Source organism: Myotis lucifugus, unplaced genomic scaffold, assembly GCF_000147115.1.
Source record: "Myotis lucifugus unplaced genomic scaffold, Myoluc2.0 scaffold_88, whole genome shotgun sequence".
Lineage (NCBI taxonomy): Eukaryota > Metazoa > Chordata > Mammalia > Chiroptera > Vespertilionidae > Myotis > Myotis lucifugus.
Genome location: NW_005871136.1, coordinates 2,846,834 through 2,870,239, shown reverse-complemented (window position 1 = coordinate 2,870,239; position 23,406 = coordinate 2,846,834). Strand labels below are relative to the sequence as shown.

Here is a 23,406-nt window from a genome sequence, read left to right as displayed (position 1 = left end):
CCATACACATTACATTTGGTCGCTGTGTCTCTACGTCTCTAAATTCGAGCAGTTCGCCCTCATTTTTATTTTTTTAATGCTGTTATCTTACTGCAGACGGCTTCATTTATCTATGCACGCATTTATCGCACCCCCCGCCCCCACATTAAAAAGGAACCAAACACCATGAATTTTCAGTGTCTGGAATCTGGTTTGGTTTAGAAATACTTTTAGTGTTATAAAGGCAATGCTTTCTAAATTCACGGAAACCGCACATGGTAACGCATCGTGTCATCGCTGTCACACGACCGCATCGCAATGTAGCGAACCCCAATCTCGGGGTCGGTAGAGGCCGCCCCTACAGCAGGGGGCAGGGTTGCCTCCTCCCCGAAGCCTGGAGTCCAGCAAGCCCCTTGCAACGCGAAGCCGAAAAAGAATGGTTTTCAAGTTGAAAACAAAGGAAAACTAAATGAAAAAGTGTTCTCTGAATCCAGAGATAAGGCAAATTCCCCGAGAACGTGGTGCTAGGGAAACAGACCACCGAAATAACACAGACGGTCGAGGTTCTGGTTGAAAGAGCATTCAGATCTGGTTTAAAAGCGGGGCCGGGGCTCCGTGCGTAACCGGAGAGGTGGGTGGTGGGCGCCCCGGGAGGGCGAAGGGTCCAAACCGGCTCGGTTATTCCACTCGAAGAAAGAGCCGCCCTCAGCCCTGGCTGGTGTGGCTCAGTGGGTAGAGTGTTGCCCTGCGAACTGGGTGGTCCCAGGTTCAATTCCGGTCAAGGGCACATGCCCGGGTGGTGGGCGCGATCCCCAGTGGGGGACTTGTGGGAGGCAGCCGATCCATGCTTCTCTCTCATCATGGATGTTTAAAAAAAAAAAAAAGAAAGAAAGAACCGCCCTCAGAGTGAGAGGAGTGGAGCGAGAGAAGGGAGTAAACATCAGGGAGTCACGCCAGTGGGTGAAAGGCGAGACTGAGCAGGTTTTTCCAGGGAGCGGAACCATCCGGAACACGGTGCCGGCCGCGATCCCCGTGACCCGCTCCCCCGCGCACAGGGCGAGACCAGCGGCACCCTCGGCGCGCCCGCAGGTGACTCAGATCCGCGCTCAGGGGGCGTGACGGGACGCATCACTCCGCAGCCTCCGCCGCGGGAAGTAGTCCCCGGCCGCGCTGGTTCCTAAGGGAGCCGGGCGGGGAGTCCCGCTGTTCTCCGGCCGAGATCCCGGGAGCGCGGGCGCTCAGCCAATCGCTGGGAGGGAGAGCGCGTCAGCTCGGCCCGCGGATCCCTCCGCCGCGTTGGCTGTGCTGAGGCCGCGGAGCCGCCATCTTGGATGCTGGACCTGGGTTCCGGAGTCCGTCTCTGCCGCGTTCCCGCCTGGTTTCGGTCCGGTGAGTCTGGCGTCCTCTGCGCCGAGGGTCTTTGTTTTCCTCCCGGCGCCGTGGCCGGGATTTAGAAGTCCCCACCCCCGGGTTCCAAGGGCCTTGACGTGGCAGGTGAAGAGAAAGGGAAGGGTAGTGGATGTGGGGGTGAGGCCGGAGGTCAGGCCCGAGCGGCTGCGGCGCGGGGCCGGGGGCGGGCCGCGGTCGCGAGCTGCTTGGGGAATCTCTGGCCCGGGATACTTGAAGCCGCCAGACTTTCGTGTTGTCCCTTTCTGTCCCGCGGCGTCTCTCCCCTGGGGCGGGAACGCCGCGGCCTGGGCTCCGGTGCCCGTCGGTGAAAGGACTCGGTCTGCACTTTACGGCACCGGAAAGCGGCGTCCCTACCCCACGGCCTCTGGCTCGGGAAGACCTCGGGAGGTTGTGTCTCCGGCCTCCTGGACTGGCTCCGGGGGGCGGGGGGGACGGCCCGGAGTGGGCGCCCCTTTGGCTGGGGGAAACGGCGGCCGCGGCCCCCTTCGCAGAGTCCTGCCCGGTGATGGGAGACCCTGTGAGGAGCCCGCGGCCCGGCCCCGGCCCTTCTCCTCTCCTCTGTGTGCGTTTAGCGCTCCTCTCCTGTGTGTGCGTTTAGCGCTCCTCTTCCGGGTGCTCTGGGCGAGGACTTGGAACTCGCCCGGCAGAAACTTTCCCAGGGAACGGGAGACGAGCCGCCTGTTTAATAATGAGGTAATAGGAGAGCCATTTCACTCTCGGTAGCAGTAACATCAACATTAAGAGCTGGTCTTCACTCTTATGGGGAATTGAAATTTTTCTGTTTACGCATTTATTTATTTTTAATATATTTTTTATTGACTTTTCACAGAGAGGACGGGAGAGAGAGAGAGAGAGAGAGTTGGAAACATCGATGAGAGAGAAACATCGATCAGCTGCCTCCTGCACACCCCCTACTGGGGATGTGACCACCACCAACGTACATGCCCTTGACCGGAACCGAACCTGCGACCCTTCAGTCCGCAGGCCGATGCTCTATCCACTGAGCCAAACCGGTTAGGGCTTGCAGTTCAAACCTTTAACACAATTTTTCTGCTTGCAAATTCCCCTTTGACCCATAGATTATTTGTGTTCTCTAATTTTCAGGTGTTTGGCAATTTTCTGCTATGTTTCTTGTTAGTGATTTCTAGTTTAATTGTATTATGGTTAAAAAACATACTGTGAAAAAAAAACATACTGTGTTACTTTAGTTCTATTTAATTTAAGGTTTGTTTTACACGGAGGATATAGTCTGTATTTATGAATGCTCCGTGTGCATTGCTGTGTTGGGTGGAGTATTCTATAAATGTTAGATTCAGTCAGTTAGTGATAGTGTTCGGGTCTTATTTAAGGTTTGTTTTATGACCCATGATATGGTCTATATTCCTGACTGTTTCGTGTGCATTGACCTGTTGGGTAAAGTGTTCTATAAATTTCAGTGAGATGTAATTAGTTGTTCGTAGTGTTCATTTCTACATCTTTGGTGATATTGGTGTTTGCTAGTTTGATCAATTATGAGGGAGGTACTTTGAAGTCTTCAACTATAATTACGGATTTGTTTATTTCTCTTTTTCTATCTGTCAATTCTTTATGTATTTTGAAGTTGTGTCATGTATAGTGAATGTTATGTACATTTACTATTAGAATTGTTACATTTCCTTAGTGAATTCACCCTTTTTTCATTATACAGGGTGTCCCAAAAAATGTGTACACATTTTGAATAATTATTAATTCCAGTTGGTTAAATCTGAAAAGAAAGAAACATAAATTGAGCTATCAAAAAATGTGTGTGTATACATTTTTGGGGACAAAAAAATATAATGTTTCTTTGTATTCCTGTTTTTTCCTGGCTCTGAAGTCTACTTTGTCTAACATTAATATAGCCTCTCCAATTTTCTCTTTTATTGAGGTACTGGGGGCCCGGTGCACGAAGATTCATGCACGGGCGGTGGGTCCCTCAGCCCGACCTGCACCCTCTCCATTCTGGGAGCCCTCAGGGGAGCCCTCTCCAATCCAGGAGTTTCTGTCTGTCTTTGCAATCATATGAGCGAATATTCTGAGACCCCCAACACAGTTTTGTTTGTTGCTCACAGAATAATAGAGGCATTTTTTTTCCCTTTGCTTCATTGGTGGAGATTTCCTGGAAGTTTTAGGATATCTTCCCTTTAATTTTTCCTAGACACTCTGATTTTACTTATGTCTCTCACCTTTGCCTTCCCTCCATCCCCCACTGCAACAGTAACTTGCTCCAGGCTCACTTTGCTCTAGTGCAGTGGTTCTCAACCTTCTGGCCCTTTAAATACAGTTCCTCATGTTGTGACCCAACCATAAAATTATTTTCGTTGCTACTTCATAACTGTAATGTTGCTACTGTTATGAATCGTAATGTAAATAGCTGATATATAGGATGGTCTTAGGCGACCCCTGTGAAAGGGTCATTCTGCCAAAGGGGTCTCGACCCACAGGTTGAGAACCGCTGCTCTAGTGTCTAGGAGATCCGTCTCCCACCAGAACTACGATTCCCAGCATTCCTGGTGCTTCCCACACTCTTGGTTTTCCATTTCTGCTCTGTCTCCGTCCCACAGCCTCCCACCCTGCCAAGTCCTCCAAGCCGCCAGCTCTCCCTCTCTGCTCTGAGTCTGGCAGCATGGGGAGCCAAGTTCCCCAAGCCACTCCACTCTCTGCCGGCTCTCCCGCTTTGCTCTCGCCCAGTGGCTTGGGGGAGCGACCGAGGGAGCGACGTCCCACCAAACCTCCGGCTCTTCTGCTCTGCTCTCTGCCTGGTGCCTGTGTATGCAAATTAACCCGCCATCTTTTTGGGTTAATTTGCATACTCCTGATTGGCTGGTGATCGTAGTGGAGCGATGGTCAATTTACACATATTACTCTTTTATTATATAGGATAATCTATAATAATAAAAGCGTAACATGCTAATTAGACCGACATCCTTCCGGGTGAAGCCGGGGCTGCAAGGGAAGCCTGGGTTCTGGGTGCCTGCCGGCGGCTGGAGGGAACCCTATGTCCCAGGTGCCAGAGGGAAGCTGGTGCCAGCAGCTGGGGGAAGGAAGACCTACTTTTGCATGAATTTCATGCAAGAAATTCCCTTTGGCCGCCCGCAGGCACTTGGGACCCAAGCTTCCCTCCGGCCCTGGCTTCATCCTGAAGGACTCTCTGGTCTAATTAGCATATTACACTTTTATTATTATAGTTACTAGTGTACTTGAATGTAGGCCTATCATTTTATTGTCTTTGTACCTTTTTCATTTCTGTTTCTGCTTCCCTGCCATCTTTTGGGTTATTTGAACACTTTAGAGTTCCAGTTTAAAATAGGTTGCATTTTTTAGTATATGTTTTGTATAGTATGTTTTACTATAGGGGTTACAATAGACATACTTAACTTTTTCACAGTGTACTTAGAGCTAATATTTAATACTTTTTGTGCAATATAGAAATAGCACACTGGCCAGGGCTGAGTTTATTCTTGTGTATGGTGTAAGTTGGTGGTCTAGTTTCTTTTCTTTTCTTTTTTTTTTTTTTTGCATGTATCTGTCCAATTTTCCCAACACTAATTTATTGAAGAGACTGTCTTGACTCCATTGTATGTTCTTGCCTCCTTTGTTAAATACTAATTGAGTGTAATGGTTTGGGTCAATTTCTGGGGTCTCTCTTCTGTTCCATTGATCTATTATGCCTGTTCTTCTGCCAGTACCTGGCTGTTTGGATTACGGTGGCTTCGTAGTATAACTTTATATCTGGTATTGTTATACCTCCAACTTTGTTCTTCTTTCTCAAGATTGCTGCAGATATTTTCTCAAGATTGCTGCAGATATTTGGGGTCTTCTTTGAGTCCATATAAGTTTTTGGAGTATTTGTTTTAGATCTGTGAAATATGCTGTTGCCTTATTTATCTTTTTATTTTTAGCAGCTAGCCATTGTCTGACATACAGGTAATCAGTATACATTCTTGACTGGATTGTACATAGTTCAGTATATGGTACCCAGATATTCAGATATATAAATGCTATTATGTATTGGGACTTGGTTAATTATTATTACTAGAGGCCTGGTGCACGGGATTCGTGTACTGGTTGGGGGGCGTGAGCTGCGGGGGATCTGCTCATTGTGGGAGCGCCACTAGTCCCATGGGGTCAGCCGAGTGGCTATGAACCCGCTCCTGCTGTGGTAGCAGCTGCCCATCCCGGTCAATTGAGTGGCGCTCCCACCACGGGAGTCTACTGACCACCAGGGGGCAGCTCGTGGGGTGAGCGTCTGCCCCCTGATGTTCAGTGCGTGTCATAGTGACTGGTTGACTGGTCGTTCTGGTTGTTCTGCCATTCAGTCACTGGGCTTTTATTATATAGGATTTAAAAAATATTTTTATTGATTTTAGAGTGGAAGAGAGAGAGATACATCAGTGATGAGAGAGAATCATTGATCAGTTGCCTCCTCCACGCCCCACATTGGGGATTGAGCTGGCAACCTGGGCATGTGCCCTGACCGAGAATTGAACCGTGACCTTCTGGTTCGTAGGTCGATGCTCAACCATTGAGCCACGCTGGCTGAGCAGTTAATTATTAAATGTAGTACAAAAACTTTGGGAAGCAAAAAAAAAAAAAGCTTCTGGAGACAATTTCACAAAAGAAAAATACATCTGATGTTTTCTATTAGTGGTATGCACAAGCAGACAGTTATTGTCTTGGTGTTGTTTATATTGGGTTTGGTTTGTCTGCTGTTCACTTGCTTTAGTTTAGATGTTACATATTTTGAGATTCAAGTTCAGAATTAGTTGAGAGAAATAAGAATTGTGCTGTTTAGCTATAGAACGGTGGTATATCCTAAGTCTTGTGGGTGGAGAGGGGAGTGGTTTTGTTGATTGTAACTCTACTGTTCATTTTAAGTCTTGGTAAATAGACTCCTGTGGTCAAGTTTTATAGAACAGCTTTTTCCCCCTTGGACATTTTACCCTTTTGTGTATTTCTTTGCATGCGAGTAGATGTTAATGCTGTTTCTGTGATCTTAGACACTGGTTTTTTCCCAAAAGGCTGAAAATTTGAATAATTAGAGGGATAATATATTTTAAAATTTTAATTAAAGTTATTGGGGTGACATGGGTTATTAGCATTATATAAGTTTCCAGTGTACAATTCTAAATTATATCATCTCTATATTGAATTGTGTGCTCACCATCCAAAGTGTAGTCTCATTCTGTCACCCTCTTCAACTTCCCTGCACCCCCTTCTCTGGTAAACACTATACTGTTATCTATGAGTTTGTTTTGTATGTTTGCTTGTTGTTTTCTATCCCACATATGAGTGAAATCATCCTATCTAATAATAGACAAACATGGTAATTGACCGTACCTTCGCTATGCATACCATTGGCTAATCAGCGAGATATGCAAATTAACTGCCATCTTTGTTGGCGGTTAATTTGCATACATAGGCGCGAAGCGGCAGAGCGAAGGCTTGAAGGCGGCTCCGGCCAGAGCGAAGGCCTGGGTCCTGGGTGCTGGAGGAAAACTAGTGCCGGCAGCCAGGGGAAGGGAAGGCCTATTGCATGAATCTTTTAGTGCAACAGGCCTCTAAAATATGTGTGTGTGTGTGTGTGTGTGTATGTGTATGTATGTGTGTGTGTGTGTGTGTGTGTGTGTGTGTGTGTGTATATATATATATATATATATTTCTTTTCCATATGACTTATTTCACTGAGCATGATACTCTCAGGATCCATCCATGGCAGTATTTCATCCTTTGTATGGCTGAATTAGAGGCCCAGTGCATGAAATTCGTACATTTGGCGGGGGAGGGGTGTCCCTAAGCCCGGCCTGCGCCCTCTTGCAGTCCAGAATCCCTCGGAGGATGTCCGCCTGCTGGTGGGATTAGGCCTAAGCTGGCAGTCAGGTATCCCTCTCGAAGTCTGGGACCCCTTGTTCCTTACCTCCTGCCTGCAGCAGAGGCAGGAGAGGCTCCCGCCACCACCTCTGCGCTGGCCAGCCGCGACCCCAGCTTCTGGCTGAGCGATGCTCCCCCTGTGGGAGAGCACTGACCACCCTGGGGTCAGTGTGCATCATAGCGACTGGTTGTTCTGCCGTTCGGTCTATTTGCATCTTAGGGTTTTATTACATAGGGTAGGATAATATTCCATAGTATATATGTACCACCACATCTTCTTCATCCAGTTATCCATCAAAAGACATTTAGGTTGTTTCTATGTCTTGGCTACTGTGAATAATGCTGCAGTGAACATAGGATACATATATATATGAATAAATGTTTTCAATTATTTTTTTTTCTTGGTAGATACACAGAAGAGGAATTACTGGGCCATATGGTAGCTTTATCATTAAATTTTTGAGGAACCTTTATACCGTTTCCCATAGTAACTATACCAGTTGACATTCCTACCAGCAGTGTATGAGGGTTCTTTTTATCCACATCATCTCCAACACTTGTTATTTCTTGTTTTACTGATTATAGCCATCCTAACAGATGTGAGGTGGTGTCTCATTGTGGTTTTGATTTGCATTTCCCTTAGAGCTAGTGAAGTTGAACATCTTTTCATATATGTTGACCATTGGTATGTCTTGGGAAAAGCATCTGATCAGATTCTCTGTCCATTTTTAATAGGATTGTTTGTATACTTGCTGAGTTGTAGGAGTTCTTTATACATTTTGATTTATTTATTTATTTAATTTATTTATTTCTCACCTGAGGAGTGAGGATATTTTTTGCATTGACTTTTATTTTTTTAAGTATATTTTATTGATTTTTTACAGAGAGGAAGGGAGAGGAATAGAGAGTTAGAAACATTGATGAGAGAGAAACATCGATCAGCTGCCTCCTACATACTCACTACTGGGGATGTTCCTGCAACCAAGGTACATGCCCCTGACCGGGATCGAACCTGGGACCCTTCAGTCCGCAGGCCGACGCTCTATCCACTGAGCCAAACCGGTTAGGGCTGCATTGACTTTTAGAGAGTGGAAGGGGAGAAGGAGAGAGAGTAGGAGTTCTTTATATATTTGGCTATTAGCCCCATTTCAGAGTTATTATTTACAGATATCTTCTGCCATTTGGTTGGTTGCCTTTTTGTTTTGTTCATGGTTTCTTTTGCTGTACAGAGCTTTTTAGTTTGATGTAGTCCTATTCATTTATTTTTGCTTTTGCCTCGCTTGCCTTTGGGGTCAGGTTCACAAAAGCCTCTCTTATACCAATGTCCGTAGATTTAGTAACTATGTTTTCTTCTAGGGATTTTATTGTTTTAGGTCTTAATTTAACTCTTTAATCCCTTTTGAGTGTGGTGTCAAATAGCAGTCTACTTTCATTCTTTTGCATGTGGCTTTCCAGTTTTTCCAACACCATTTATTGCAGAGGCTTTTCTTTCTCCATTGCATGTTTTTGGCTCATTTGTTGAAAATTGATTGCCCTTACATATGTGGGCTAATTTCTAGGCTCCCAGTTATTTTCTATTGGTCTGTGTGCCTGTTTTGCTGCCAGTACCATACTGTTTTGATTATTGTAGCTTTGTAGTATAATTTGAAACCAGGAAGTATGATAACTGGCGTTGTTCTTTTTTTCTCAGGATTGCTTTGGCTGTTTGGGCTCTTTTGTGGTTCCATACAAATTTGATGAATATTTTTCTATTTCTTTGAAAAATGCCTTTGGGATGGCATTAAATCTGTATAGAGCATTAGGTAACAGCCATTTTAACTATGTTGATTCTTCCAATCCATGAACAAGGAATGTCTTTCCATTTCTTTGTGTCTTCATCAATTTCTTTCAACAACATCTTGTATTTTCAGTGTATAGATCCTTCTCTTCCTGTGTTGTTTATTTCTAGTTATTTATCCTTTTGTTGCAATTGCAAATGGAATTGTTTTCTTCATTTCTTTTTCTGATATTTCGCTGTTAACACTAGGAACACGAGGGATTTTTTGTACATTGATTTTTGTATCCTGCAACTTAGCTTTGTTTGTTTATTGTTTCTGGTAGTCTTGGTGTTTTATATATTGTATCATGTCATCTGCAAAAAGTGACAATTTTACTGCTTTATTCCAATTTGAATGCTTTCTATTTCTTCCTCTTGCCCGATTGCTCTGACTAGGATTTCTGTACTGTGTGAAGAACAGTGGTGAGAGTATCCTTTTTTTGTTCCTGATCTTAGAGGCAAAGCTTTCAGATTTAAGGTGAGATTTTTGGGAGAATTAGGAGGCCTTCCTGCTTGTCTTTTTATCACCCCTGTCCTACACCAATATACATAGGTACTCATTTCATCCATCAGCAAGTTCTTTCAGCTCTGTTTTCAAAATAGCCTTAAATCTGATCACTTCTTCCACCACCACTCCTAACTACTCCAGTCTAAGCTGCTTCCATCTGTTATCTGGAATATAGTAATATCCTCTCCTTTGTTGTCTTGCTTCCATTAATACCCTCTCCCAATCAGTTCTCCACACAGTAGCCAAAAAGATCTTTAAAAAATGTGAATCAGATCATGTCTGTATTAGAAAACCACTCTAGTTTATAGTGTCAAATAATCTACCCTCTAACTGGTGTTAGTTTCTGAACTAATTTTAACTTGAAGATAGTCATTGTGTTTCTTTTTTCCAGGAGGAATAGCACAGTATGCTGGGCTCTGGATTTAAAGCTGAGCGTTTACGAGTCAATTTGAGATTAGTCATAAACCGTCTTAAACTATTGGAGAAAAAAAAAAGTGAGTAATGCATGATTGCCTTATATTTTTCTCTTCCAAAATACATCACTGGGTCCTAGTATCCCAATATTGGCTCTTTCAGGCTAAGTACTATGAACTTTTAGGGATCCTATGTCCTTTAAATTTTGGGTACATCTGGTTAGATTGAATCTCTTTGTTGCAGGGACATACTCTGTTGCTATGGAATAGGTAACATGACTCCTGAAATTTCTGGGTACACAAACAATATTCTCACCTAGACAAAGTAGCAAATTCTAGACTAGATTTGCTAAGGGAGTGAGCTAGGACATAGTAGAAACATCCACTTGTCTTTGTTGGGGTTGAGGTCTGCCTGCAGGCCCAAGCCCAGTGCACTACTGCTGTGTGACTAGAGTGGGATTTGTGCCTTAGCGGAACTGGCCCAGAAAGCAAGGAAAGAGATTGCTGACTATCTGGCTGCTGGGAAAGATGAACGAGCTCGAATCCGAGTGGAACACATTATACGGGAAGACTACCTCGTGGAAGCCATGGAGATCCTGGAGTTGTATTGTGACCTGCTCCTGGCCCGGTTTGGCCTCATTCAGTCTATGAAGTAAGCTTTTTTGGTCTTTTTATTTATTTATTTTTTCTTTTCCCTTTATTGATGTATAATTGATATAGAAAAACTGCACATAATTAATATACAGTTTGATTAATTCAGACACATGCATATATCTGTATACAAATGCCACAATCAAGGCAATAAACATCACCTTTAAAAGTTTCCTTGTATCCCCGCACCCCTCCCTTCCTTTTTTTTTATTTTTTGGTAAGAACACAACATGAGCTGTACCCTTTTAACAAAATTTTTAAGCACACAATACAGTATTGTTCATTATAGGCACAGTTGTTGTTCAACAGATTTCTAGAACTTACTCATCTTGTATAACCTTAATGAAGAAGACATTCTGATCAAAGACCTAAATATAATCACCTCTGGAATTTGAGAAAGAAGTAATATTGGTCGTCTTATGTAGGGGTGAGCACTAAGGGACTGTTTCACATACCCAAGGACCTTTTTCCTATTATTCCCTTGAAGCCTGATCTCAGCATAGAGACAGCTGTTGAGATGGCTGAACCATTTCCTGACTTGGTGACCTTCGGTGCATCATTTAGTTTTGAATTTTCCCAGAAGTAAAATAGGGTGATGAAAATGGCTAGAAGTTCAGAGTTATTGAAAAGTTAAAGAGATTTGTGAAATAGCTTTAGAGGCTATATCACTATATTTCATACAAATGTTAGGGTGGTTGGTTGGTTTTAAAGAATGTTAAATTTTATTAATTTTTTTCTTAATTAGGGAGCTAGATTCTGGTCTGGCTGAATCTGTGTCTACACTTATCTGGGCTGCTCCTCGACTCCAGTCAGAAGTGGCTGAATTGAAAATAGTGAGTACAACCAGTTTCAGTGATATCTGTAGTTTTTCAGATTATTAGAAATATTGATTAACATAAGTCATTTCTGCTCATGTGACCAAGTATTTTGTACCCTTCTCATGCTGCCTTTGACAAGGACTTGATAAAGTGTCCTTGTGTTTCTTCTTCCTTTTTAGGCCTTATATCATAGAAGAGTGTTTTGCAAACTTGAATAATTTTTTTTAAGGAGCAAAGTTTCATGTACCCTCAGTTTTGTCTTAAATTATTTTTATTGTGATATGTTAACTTTAAAAAGGCCTTTCAAAGTGAGAGGCAATAAGCATTTATTTGAGATCAATAAGAATAGTTATTGGGGATTCACTGATTCAGGCAGAAGTCCATATAGTGTTTCTATTAGGAGACAAAGGCAGTGGATATATATGAGAAGGAAGGGCAACACTAGAAGGAAGGCATTTCTATTGGTGCAGATAACAATGCTGTTAATTCTAAATAATGTTTTTAATTCTCATTTCAGTAGTGCATCAGTCCAGTAGTCATAATAACTGCTTTCTTGTTATCTTGGCAAACAGTTCTTTGGGACACATTGTTGCCCTAGGCCAGTGATGGCGAACCTTTTGAGCTCGGCGTGTCAGCATTTTGAAAAACCCTAACTTAACTCTGGTGCCGTGTCACATATAGAAATTTTTTGATATTTGCAACCATAGTAAAACAAAGATTTATATTTTGATATTTATTTTATATATTTAAATGCCATTTAACAAAGAAAAATCAACAAAATGAGTTCGTGTGTCACCTCTGACACGCGTGTCATAGGTTTGCCATCACTGCCCTAGGCCCAGCCCAAAGGTTATTTTGCCCTGTTTTAACATTGCAAAGATTTGAGGCATAAACGTGCAAAGCAGTTTCCCTAGCATGGGAGCTCTGGTTCCATTTTAAAGTGGTGCCATTAATTTTTTATTTTTTGACAAATGTTATTTAAGTATATACAAATAGAAAAGTTCTTACGCAATTGTAAACCAGTAAAGTTAAAACAAGATTAATTTTATTTTAGATGTTTTGCTTCATTCATTCATTTCACAAATATTTATTGAGCAGATGTTATGTGCTAAGTGGACACTGAGGGTATAATGGTGTGCAAAATAGGATACCAGCCCTACACTGTAGCTTTGAGTCTAGCAGACGAGACAGACGTTAACTAAAAACCTGCCTGCAACAACATGGATATGGTACTGACTCAATTGAAAACAGTTCAGTTATTTTTCTCATTTTCTTTCTGCATCTTTGTGTACTTGTTTTATCTTCTCTAAGATTGTCTCAGTCTTTTCTACCAACCCATGTCCTTCTCTTATTTTATTTTTTAAGAGCTCTTTTTAATTCTCTGAATATTTTTTATAGTCTGTTGTTTTTGTTTCATGGCTACAATGTCTTCTTAACTAACTCTCTGAGAATATTATAGTTTATTTATTTATTTTTTTGTGAATCCTCACCTGAGGATATTTTTTTCATTGCTTTTTCAGAGAGAGAGTGGGAGGGGTGGGGGGAGAAAGAGGAAACAACCATCGATGTGAGAGAGACACATTGATGGTTGCCTTCCTGCATGTGAACCTGCAGTCCAGATAGGTGCCCTTGACCAGGAATCGAACCTACAACCCTTCTGTACGTAGGCCGACGCTCTAACCCAGGGGTCCTCAAACTTTTTAAACAGGGGGCCAGTTCACTGTCCCTCAGACCGTTGGCGGGCTGGATTATAGTTTAAAAAAAAACTATGAACAAATTCCTATGCACACTGCACATATCTTATTTTGAAGTAAAAAAACAAATGTTTTCGGCGGGCCGCAGTTTGAGGACCCCCTGCTCTAACCATTGAGAAGCACTGGCCAGGGTTTATAGTTTCTTTTAATCTTTTGTTTCTGTAATGTTTGTTTTCTTTCTGTTTCTTAGATTTAGACTGTTTTATAGTAGAGGCTTTTCTTAGTTTTGATAACTCTTGGCTGTTGGTTTATATTTATGAGTAAGACAAATTTATTATTTAAAATGTTTTTTATTGATTTCAGAGAGGAAGGGAGAGGGAGAGAGAGATAGAAACTTCAGTGATGAGAGAGAATCATTGATCAGCTGCCTCCTGCATGCCCCAAACTGGGATTGAGCCCACAACCCGGGCATGTGCCCTGACTGGGAATCGAACCATGACCTCCTGGTTCATAGTTCGATGTTCAACCACTGAGCCATGCCGGCTGGGCAAGTAAGACACTTTTAAAAAGCAAATTGGAACCTCTTGTATGCTTGGGTGGGGCTTACTGCCAGATGCCTTCATTGTTGAATGATCTGACTAAGCCCTTTCTTGAGGGAACTCCAGACTGTCAAGAACTAGTTTTCTTTCCTTGGGTTGGTCATTTTCCTTAGAGAGGAATCCTACACCTGGAAGGTATAAGCTGGCTGTCAGCATTTCTGAGAGCCCAGGAGAGAAGGAAGCCAAAGGTCTCATTCTTCTCTTATAGAAGACGTACACTTAATTCTTCTGTGGTCAGTAAGTATCTCTGCTCCCTGCTGTGCTTGGAGTCCAGAGTCCCTTTAGTTTAACCTCCCCAGAGAGTAAACCTGTATTCTGATACAGTAGGGAAAATATTTATACAGTGTTTTTTTTTAATTTCACTTATTGGGTGATATTGGTTAATAAATTATATAGGTTTCAGATATACAATTGTATAATATACCATCTGATATCTTGTAATTGTGTGTTTATCACCCGAAGTCAAGTCATCTCCCATCACCATTTACCCCCCCTTTACCTTCCTCTACCTCCTCTCCTCTACCCCTCTGCCCCTTCCCTCTGGCAATCACCATTCTGTTGTCTGTGTCCATGAGTCTTTCTTTTTTTTTTTTTTAACTGAAGCCCTTCCCCCTTCTCACCCAACCTCCAGCCCCTTCCCCTATGACAGCTGTCAGTGACAACTGCTTCTTACAGTTTTAACCTCATTTTTAACCTCTCCTATACTTTTCCTTTATATTAAGACTAGAGGCCCGGTGCACGAATTCATGCACCAGTGGGGTCCCTCCGCCTGGCCTAAAGGATCAGGCCAAAACCGACTCTTCAACATCCCCCGAAGGGTCTCGGATTGTGAGAGCCTGCAGGCCAGGCCGAGGGACCCCCACCATTGCATGATTGGGGCTGGGGAGGGACGTGGGAGGTTGGCCAGCCGGGAAGGGACTGCAGGAAGGTTCCGGGGCATGTCAGTTCCAATCGGCCAGACCCCAGCAGCAAGCTCACCTACCGGTCGGAGTGTCTGGCCCCTGGTGGTCAGTGCACATCATAGCGACTGGTCGATTGTCTGTCCCCTGGTGGTCAGTGCACGTCATAGTGACTGTCTGCCCCATGGTGGTCAGTACACATCATAGTGAGTGGTTGAGAGGCCTTAGCATATCATTAGCATATTACACTTTGATTGGTTGAACGGGCGACCAGATGACTGGACACTTAGCATATTAGGCTTTTATTATATAGGACTAGGGGCCCAATGCATGAAATTTGTGCAAGAGTAGGCCGTCCTTCCCCCGGCTGCTGGCGCTGGCTTCCCTCTGGCACCCGGGACCCGGGCTTCCCTCAGGCCCTGGCTTCGTCCGGAATGATGTCCAGTCTAATTAGCATATTACCCTTTTATTATTATAGATTCATTCCAAATGAAACAAAGATTTACATTTCTTTAAAAGAATGAAACCATACAAACTTGAAGAAAACTAGGTAGATTAAGAAAATAATGTCATAACTAAGTATGCCACAAAACCCAAAAGCTATAAATGAAGAATGATAAATTAAGCAAATATTTTAAAATTCTACATTAATATAAAGCAAAACAAAAATCATCAAAAGACAAATGACAAACTGATAAGTACCAGGTACCCGTGAAAGTCTACATATTGGACAGTGAGTGCTCCCTCAGTGAGCTCGCAGGTGTTGGGACCACTCTGGTCCAATGCCACTGTCATCTCCTCCTTGAACTATGTAGTAACTTCTTGAATGTTCTTCCTATATCTGCTTTGGTTTTCTTTACTCTGTTCCCCATTACATCAGGACAACTGAGGGTTCTTTTCAAAACACTGATCTGATCCTGTCACTACACCTTATTTTAAAGCCCTTTGGTATCTTTCTGTTGCGCTTGTGATAGAAACAAAACTTTTTATATGGCCTACATGGCCCTGCATTGTCTGGCCCCCACTTGCTTTTCTCGGTTCCTACCACATTCCTCCCTCAGGCTCTGCACTAGACTAATTCTGGCTTGAGGATTGATTGGCCCTGTTTTTCCACCAGAGGCCTTTACACATGTTTTCTTTTTTTGTAATACCCTTCCTTCCCTCATTTAGTTAAATGTCTTCTGGAAGTCGTACCTGATTTTTCTTTTATTAAAATTAAATTTATTAAAGCGACATTGATTAGTAAGTAACATTATGAGTTTCAAATGTACAATTCTATAATTCATCATCTGTATATTGTATTGTGTGCCCACTACCCAGTTACCTTTTTTTAAAATATATATATATATATCAGATCTTATTCTGTTCTCATAGTATGGTATACTTTCCCTTGGTAGCACTTTTCACAGCTGCATTTGTACCTTTATCTGTGTGATTGAGTAATGACTGTTTTCCCTGAGAACTATAAGATTCTCTAAGAGTAGGAACAGTGTCTGGTGTTGTTCATCATTATTTATAGTGTATATCGTAATGCTTACTCTAGAGTTCCGCATATAGTTGCAGCTCATTGGATGGATACATAAACAATACCAAGTTAATTAGTATGTACCCCTTAAGGTTTTATAGACCCCAGTTTTTTGAATATCCTGTAATAGAAGCCTGTTTACTGTTGATAGGAGAAAGCTTGAAGCAGTCTATAGGAATGGTTTCCACTTTTATTTACTGTTCTTTTTTCTCTGTAGGTTGCTGATCAGTTGTGTGCCAAGTATAGCAAGGAATATGGCAAGTTATGTAGGACCAACCAGATTGGAACTGTGAATGACAGGGTAAGGAACAGACTTGTTAAACATGAAGCAATGGGCAAGGTGGGGGCAGGTTAATTTATTGCCTGCAGTGATCTAGTGGTTACCACTATATGGTAGAGTTCATCTAGGGTTCCACATTTCATAGTGAGAGTGGGAGGAAGGCTTTCTGGTTGGCAGTGCAGTCCACTCCTTACCTTGGCCCTACACCTCTGACTTGTGAGGCTGTTGTTCTGTGTCGTATCTTATTTGCCCTCTGTTCTTCGTGCCCTTTATAATTTGCGGAGGTAGAAATGAGGTTGGGAGAAGGGTGGAAGAATTCAAATGTGGAAGGCAGCAGTATCAGTCTTTACCAATCATCAAAAGACAAATGACAAACCGATAAGTACCAGGTACCCATGAAAGTACATATTGGACAGTGAGTGCTCCCTCAGTTATATAACCAGAAAATGTGAGAGAGAGTTGGGTCTTGTAATGTATTTTGTGACTGGAAAAAATCATTTGTCTGAACCCTTTTTTGTTTTGTTTTGTTTTTGCCTAAGTTTACCTATAAAATGAGAGGAACAAAATGTAAAAGTGAGACAGGTTAGACTTGGGCTGGTTGGTGTAGGTGCATCTTAACCCTGGGTCTTTTAATTACAGCTAATGCACAAACTGAGTGTGGAAGCTCCGCCCAAAATCCTGGTGGAGAGATACCTGATTGAAATTGCCAAGAACTACAATGTGCCCTATGAGCCTGACTCTGTGGTCATGGTGAGTTTAGAGTCTTTCAGAGTACTCAGAAAAGTGAGTCTCTAGATAGCACTTTCTTTAACCGTATTCCTTGCACTGCAGTTTGTGTGCGAAGGTTTAAACCTTTGCCCAGTTAGTGCCTTTTTGGGTAAAAATTGTGCCTACATATCTCATATGGATCAGATGAAAAGAATACCTGAAAGCACTTTGAAAAGGTACAAACCTTGATGCTTATTAGATACCTGTGATGTGCCAGACAATGCACAGAAAGCTGTTAATACAGAGATATATAAAAACAAGGTCTCTGTCCTAAAGAGACTGGCGGTGTAAGGAGGGTAAAGATGCCAAAAATTATCATCCAGCAGTTAAGGTCAATGGCATTTAGCAGATGCTTTTTTTTTTTTTAATTAAATCTTTATTGTTCAGATTATTACAGTTGTTCCTCTTCCCCCCCCCCCCCCAGCTCTCCTCCACCCAGTTCCCACCCCACCCTTAGCAGATGCTTTGATATGCTGCTGAGACAACCACCACCCCACATTTTCAGAACAGAAGATGTAATCCCCCAGCTCTTGAGAGTATTGGTCACTGGTGTCTCACACAAAGCTGAGTATCCCTCCAGCAGTGGCCCCTTACCCAGTCTTTCCTGGGGGCAGTATTCAGTAACTGGTCAGTGCAGGGATTTAAAGACACTTCCCTTTGCCCTGGCTGATCTGGTTCAGTGGGTAGAGCATCAGCTTGGTCCCGAGTTTGATTCTAGTCAGGGGCACGTATCTCAGTTGCAGGCTCGATTCCTGGCCCCAGTCGGGACACATGCGGGAGACAACTAATCGATGTCTCTCAAAACGATGTCTCTCAAAACGATGTTTCTGTCTCCCCCTTCTTACTCTCTTTAAAAATCAATGGAAAAAATGCCTTCAGGTGAAGATTAACAAAAAATAAAAAAGACACTTCCTCTTTGACACAGTTGGGGACATCTGCTATAGGGTCACCCCACCTAGCTCCAGAGATCCCTGGCGAATTGGCTGAAGCCTTTGGTTGCATAATAGCCCGACTTCTTACTTGACCCATCCCTGCTTCCTTCACTTTCCCACAGGTCATTAGATCGCCCTAGTAAACTTCCTTCATGCCAATCTCCATCTCAGAGTCTGCTTCCTGGGAACCTCGCCTGCGATGTGGGGTGATGATATGAATTTCTCTCTTTTTCTCAGGCAGAAGCTCCCCCTGGAGTAGAGACAGATCTTATTGATGTTGGATTCACAGATGATGTGAAGAAAGGGGGCCCTGGAAGAGGAGGAGGTGGGGGCGGGTTCACAGCACCCGTAGGTGGACCTGATGGAACGGTGTCCATGCCCATGCCCATGCCCATGCCATCTCCAAGTACTCCTTTCTCATACCCACTTCCGAAGGGACCAGTAAGTATACATATAAATAAATGTTACGTAAGCTCTAGAAAATGACAGGTTGGCTCTGTGAATATACTCAGGAGTTGTAGAATGTCAAGAGGATTAAGCAGTAAGAACAAATATTAACTTAATGATCACATTGTGTGAAAAATATTGGGATTTAGAGAAAGCTTTTTGGTTCAGCTAGAAGTAATGCAGTGGAAAAATCTCGAGAGATGGTGCTAGAAAAACTCATCTTCATGTAGTTTATTCTTTAATTAAACATTCGGGACCTGTTGCTCGCAGATTAGTAGTTTTTTGTTGTTGATTTCAGAGAGGAAGGAAGAGGGAGAGAGAGACAGAAACATCAGTGATGAGAGGGAATCATTGATTGGCTGCCTCCTGCATGAGCCCACAACTGTGGCATGTGCCCCTGACCAGAATTGAACCTGGGACCCTTCAGTCCGCAGGCCCACGCTCTATCCACTGAGTCAAAACTGGCCAGGGCCAGATTAGTAGCTTTAAAAATAAAAATGAATACAATCATTTATTGCCAAGTAAAAAAACCTCTTTTGTAGACAAGAAGATGAAGGTCATTGTTGTAAAGTCTAATAATTTTCCGTAAGCAATGGATTTAGTAATTTGCATAACAGCTTTTGGCTACAGATCTTTAAAAATCTGCAATCCTTCTGATGACATGTGGTATTTTGTTTTTCTTCTTTTGGGGTTCTTGTGTTTAATAAGTCCTATTTAATGTCATTGATAGTTCTGTGACTTTAAGTGAAATGATGTATTATGAAACCCAATTTTACCATAGGCTAATTGATAGAAACCAGAGTTACTTTTCTATGGCACTCAACATTATAATGAAATGACATTATTTGAGGACCTTCTCTGTGTGTGTATATATATATTTACTGGAGGAAATCGCTAGTTGGGGGCACTGTCTCTGATGTTGCCTTTCTCCTCTTGCAGTCGGATTTCAATGGATTGCCAATGGGGCCTTATCAGGCCTTTCCCAATGTTCACCCACCTCAGATACCAGTTCCCCCATCGTATGAATCTGTAAGTGCCTGAGCCTCTTTTGTAAGCAGCAGGAAAGTGAATCCCATGAAGAGAGAGCAAAATAATGGCCAAAGGGAAGGCAAAGTTTTGATCAACTCTAGTACCAGCCTTGTTCTTGCTCTGGATTGTGTTGCTTTTACATTATCCTGGAAGTGGGGTGTGGTGGTGGCAGCAGCATCATTGGTGGCAATGCTTTGTCCGCAATTCAGCCAGGATCAGGAGGGAGCTGCAGATCTTAGAAAGTTCTAGTAGGGCACTTAACCGTCTTTTTTTTTTTTTTTTAATATATTTTATTGATTTTTTACAGAGAGGAAGGGAGAGGGATAGAGAGTTAGAAACATGGATGAGAGAGAGACATCGATCAGCTGCCTCATGCACACCCCCTACTGGGGATGTGCCCACAACCAAAGTACATGCCCTTGACTGGAATCGAACCTGGGACCTTTGAGTCCGCAGGCCGACGCTCTATCCACTGAGCCAAACCGGTTAGGGCTTAACCGTCTTTTTTTTGGCTATATAGAGACTTCCTGGAACTGGTACAGTCCTAATGCTAGAATCTCATAATTAAACTACCAGCTTTATAAATTCTCAGTACTGTGTGAAGCAGATTTTAAAGTAGTGACCAGATTTTTGTCTGACACACAAGTGTCCTGTAGCATTAGTTTTACATTTTAGTATTGTGGTTAAAACTTGCTCTAATTGGCTATTTGATGCTTTGAACTCTGTAGGTGGTTGTAGCAGCTTTGGTTTAGAATTAGATGACTTGTTTTCTGCTATCCTTTTTTGTTCAGCCAGTATGTGCCTTTTGAGAGCTGTTTCCATCTGATGCATAACTGAGAAAACAAATTGGTATGGCGTTTGCTGTGGAAATTACTCATCTAGGGAGATTCTCCTGTTCCTGAGCTTGCTTAGTATTCTTTCCTTTGGTTATATTACCTTGGGCCTGCGTTTTTCTTATGTTTCGGTCTTGCATGCATTGAAGCATTGCCCCACAACTGTTTGAAGACTTGGTTCTTGGAGATGAAGTCAGTGATTTAGTGCTTTCTCTGCCTGGAAGGTGAAGGTATCAGATTAAAGAGGTGTTGTTACATTGTGGTTAGATTTCCTTTTTCTCTGCTTGGTTTTCAACATGGCATCTATATCATCTGGTATCTATCTGGAAGATCAGGAAGGAGTGGAGGGGCAGGTTCTGATGCTTTCGCTGAGCAGCTTAGCTTTTGGACAGCACAGGGGCTTATATATGTGTCCATACTTTCTCCAGTGATGCCATTGCTTTCTTTGGTAACAATGTTTGTGTTTCAGGTGGATGACAGTAATGCTGATAAGAATGTCTCTTCTGCACAGATTGTTGGTAAGTGTGAGTTAGAAACCCTCAAGGCTCAATGCTGAGCCCTTTGCTGTTTTCTCATACATGGAATTCAATCCACATGCCCTGTCCACCCTCCAAATGCAGTATGGCAAAAACAGAACTCAGGATTTCCCTCTGCCAAAAGGAAAATAATCTTCCCTGGCCCCAAAGAATCTCACAAGTTCCTTGTTTCTTTTTCACACATTTTTATTTTTTCAACTTCTTTATGTTCCTGCTGATTCAGCTTCCATTGTGCCTGGAAATTAAAAGGAGGGGTGAATAGGCACAAATTATAAGTATGTAGCCATCTATTCAAAACCACTACCAGCACCCTAGAAGCCCACAGGGAGTATATATTTTTTTAAATTAGAGAGTTGTATTTTACATAATTTCTATACATAAAATTATTGTTGATGAGTTTTGATATTACATGTGTCTATGCACCCACATATAATATGTAACCACCACCTCAGCAAAGTTATAAAACTTTTCTATCACCCTAGGATAGTTCCCTTTAGTTCCTTTCAGTCAACTCCACCCCAGAGGCAAGAACGGTTCTTATTTTCTAAAACTATAGTTTAGGTTTACCTGTTCTAGAACTTACATACAAATAGAAATAAATATACAGTAAATAGAGGAGGGAGTGATTTTTAACTTATAAAATGGAAGACTATAAGTACAGATCAGATCCCAGTCCATCAAATAGGATTGACATTAACATTTCTTATTTTCCCGATAAGCCTTAAAGAGCAACTTCATCCAACAGAATTCTGGTACCACTCCAGACTTTGGACTTCGTTGCTATGGGAGCAGGCCTTTGTGAAAGGGGACAGTGTGTTTAAATAAATGCTCTGTGTACTTACCTTTAGAATTAATCATTTAGAAAGAAAACTTCTACTGTATTTGATTGTTTTGTTGTTTCTGCCAAAGGGGACTACGGCTCTGAGCCACCTCCCTGGCATTTGTAACACTGTGCTCTTTGCCCTAATTTAATTAGGTCCTGGACCCAAGCCAGAAGCCTCTGCCAAGCCCCCTGCGAGACCCGTGGATACCTATGACAACTTTGTACTTCCAGAGTTGCCGTCCGTGCCAGATACACTACCAACTGCATCTGCTGGTGCCAACACCTCAGCATCTGAGGACATTGACTTTGATGATCTTTCCCGGAGATTTGAAGAGTTGAAAAAGAAAACATAGGCCTCCTAATCCAGGCACCATCCAAGTCCTGGGAGTTGAGACTGAGAAGTTTCGCCTTGTAACTAAGAATCTCCATGAAATTCTGTTCCATCTCTTAACCATCACCGAGCACACTCTTCCTATGGGCTCGCTTCCTGCTCTACCAAATTGTGGTGCTTTCCAGTTCTTTATTGCTCCTAAGAGATGAATGACTGGAGACACTGTGAGCCCGGAGCAGCTGACTCCTGTAAGCCGTGCTTGTCTGTTTCCTGTCAGTGTTAGCCCAGGCTCTCTCCTCGCCTGTCCCACCATCCCTCTACAGGGGAGAGAAGGTAAAGATGGCTGGGCTGTGGAAGAGAGTACTTACGAAGTGTCTCAGCCCTATGCTGAGGTTCTAGACTTAGTACAGGTGGATTTGTGGTGAGTGAGAATCAAGGCTAAGATGTCTATTTTCTCATTCTGATATGAATGACTCAGGAAGCCACTGTAACCGTTCTTGGAAGCTGGGTCCTCTCATTGGCATTTACACTACTCCTTGCTGCAGGGCAGTGTTCCACCTGGATCCAGCTGCAAAGTTTATTTGGACAGTTGAAGGCCTCTCAGTTCTACTGGATTCCCAGGGAGCCCTCTGTGGCCTTTTGGCTTTGCGTGCTGTTTCCCTTTTATCAGAGGGCAGCACTGTATAAATTCCTGTTTTTCCCCTAGCATGTTCTGCTGGATTGTATTACTGACAAAGGAAGAACAGGCCACATCAAGGGCAGAAGTCACCATTCAAGGCTAAGGTGGGCTTCCAGTTGCCTTAATAGAAGTATTCAAGTCTCTTGAATAGTGAGCTGGAAAGCCTACAGGAGAAGAGGGGTTCCTGTTTTCATTTGAAAACTTGATGATGAAGAGAACCTTTAAAAACTAATCTCATACATTTTGGTGCCCATGTGGCTGTAGTCTGCTGCTTTCCTTGATGGACAAGACTCGTACCATTGTTGTAACTAACATGCTCCTTTGCCCCTTAGCTAAGGCCATCCTTTCCCACAGGGATGGCTTTGGGAGCGGATGATAAGATTTTGGCTTCTGTGTAGTATATCTGTATATACCTGTCTCAAGCAACCTTTCTTTAATGTTTTTGGTTGGTTTGTATCTAATACCTTGGTAGCTGATAATAAAGTTAAGAATTCTATGACCTGCTTTCTCCACTGGTTGGGTTGAATAGGGAGCTGCAAAGTTGGAT

The 23,406-nt window shown here is 42.8% G+C and overlaps 2 protein-coding genes across 11 annotated transcripts in view; one reads left to right on the top strand and one right to left on the bottom strand.

The window, feature by feature from the left end:
• The first annotated feature begins 1,211 nt into the window (after positions 1 to 1,211).
• On the top strand, positions 1,212 to 23,358 carry IST1 (IST1, ESCRT-III associated factor). Of its 10 annotated transcripts, none has more exons than XM_006091179.3 (10): positions 1,212 to 1,368; positions 9,994 to 10,096; positions 10,487 to 10,667; positions 11,412 to 11,499; positions 16,419 to 16,502; positions 17,121 to 17,231; positions 18,419 to 18,622; positions 19,568 to 19,657; positions 21,002 to 21,008; positions 22,003 to 23,358. In XM_006091179.3, the coding sequence occupies exons 2-10, from the start codon at positions 10,009 to 10,011 to the stop codon at positions 22,200 to 22,202; spliced, it is 1,053 nt and encodes a 350-aa protein (XP_006091241.1). In that variant the 5' UTR covers positions 1,212 to 1,368; positions 9,994 to 10,008; the 3' UTR covers positions 22,203 to 23,358. The 10 variants fall into 10 exon arrangements, with proteins under 10 accessions (XP_006091241.1, XP_023611788.1, XP_023611789.1 ...); XM_006091175.3 differs by having other exon boundaries at positions 1,213 to 1,368; positions 20,960 to 21,008; XM_006091176.3 differs by having other exon boundaries at positions 1,235 to 1,473; positions 20,960 to 21,008.
• The window catches only part of PKD1L3 (polycystin 1 like 3, transient receptor potential channel interacting), a 65,418-nt gene continuing 63,026 nt past the window's right edge, over positions 21,015 to 23,406 (bottom strand). Inside the window, exon 35 of the mRNA XM_023756026.1 lies at positions 21,015 to 21,261. The gene's annotated coding sequence lies outside the window, so the exon portion shown is untranslated. The remainder of the gene's footprint in view (positions 21,262 to 23,406) is intronic.

Excerpts from the sequence above, each read along its gene's own strand:
- IST1 (XM_006091175.3), top strand. The coding sequence starts at position 10,009 with ATGCTGGGCTCTGGATTTAAAGCTGAGCGTTTACGAGTCAATTTGAGA. Across the intron at positions 11,500-16,418 it reads AAGTGGCTGAATTGAAAATA|GTTGCTGATCAGTTGTGTGC; the intron begins GTGAGTACAACC and ends TTTTCTCTGTAG. Across the intron at positions 21,009-22,002 it reads CTCTTCTGCACAGATTGTTG|GTCCTGGACCCAAGCCAGAA; the intron begins GTAAGTGTGAGT and ends TAATTTAATTAG.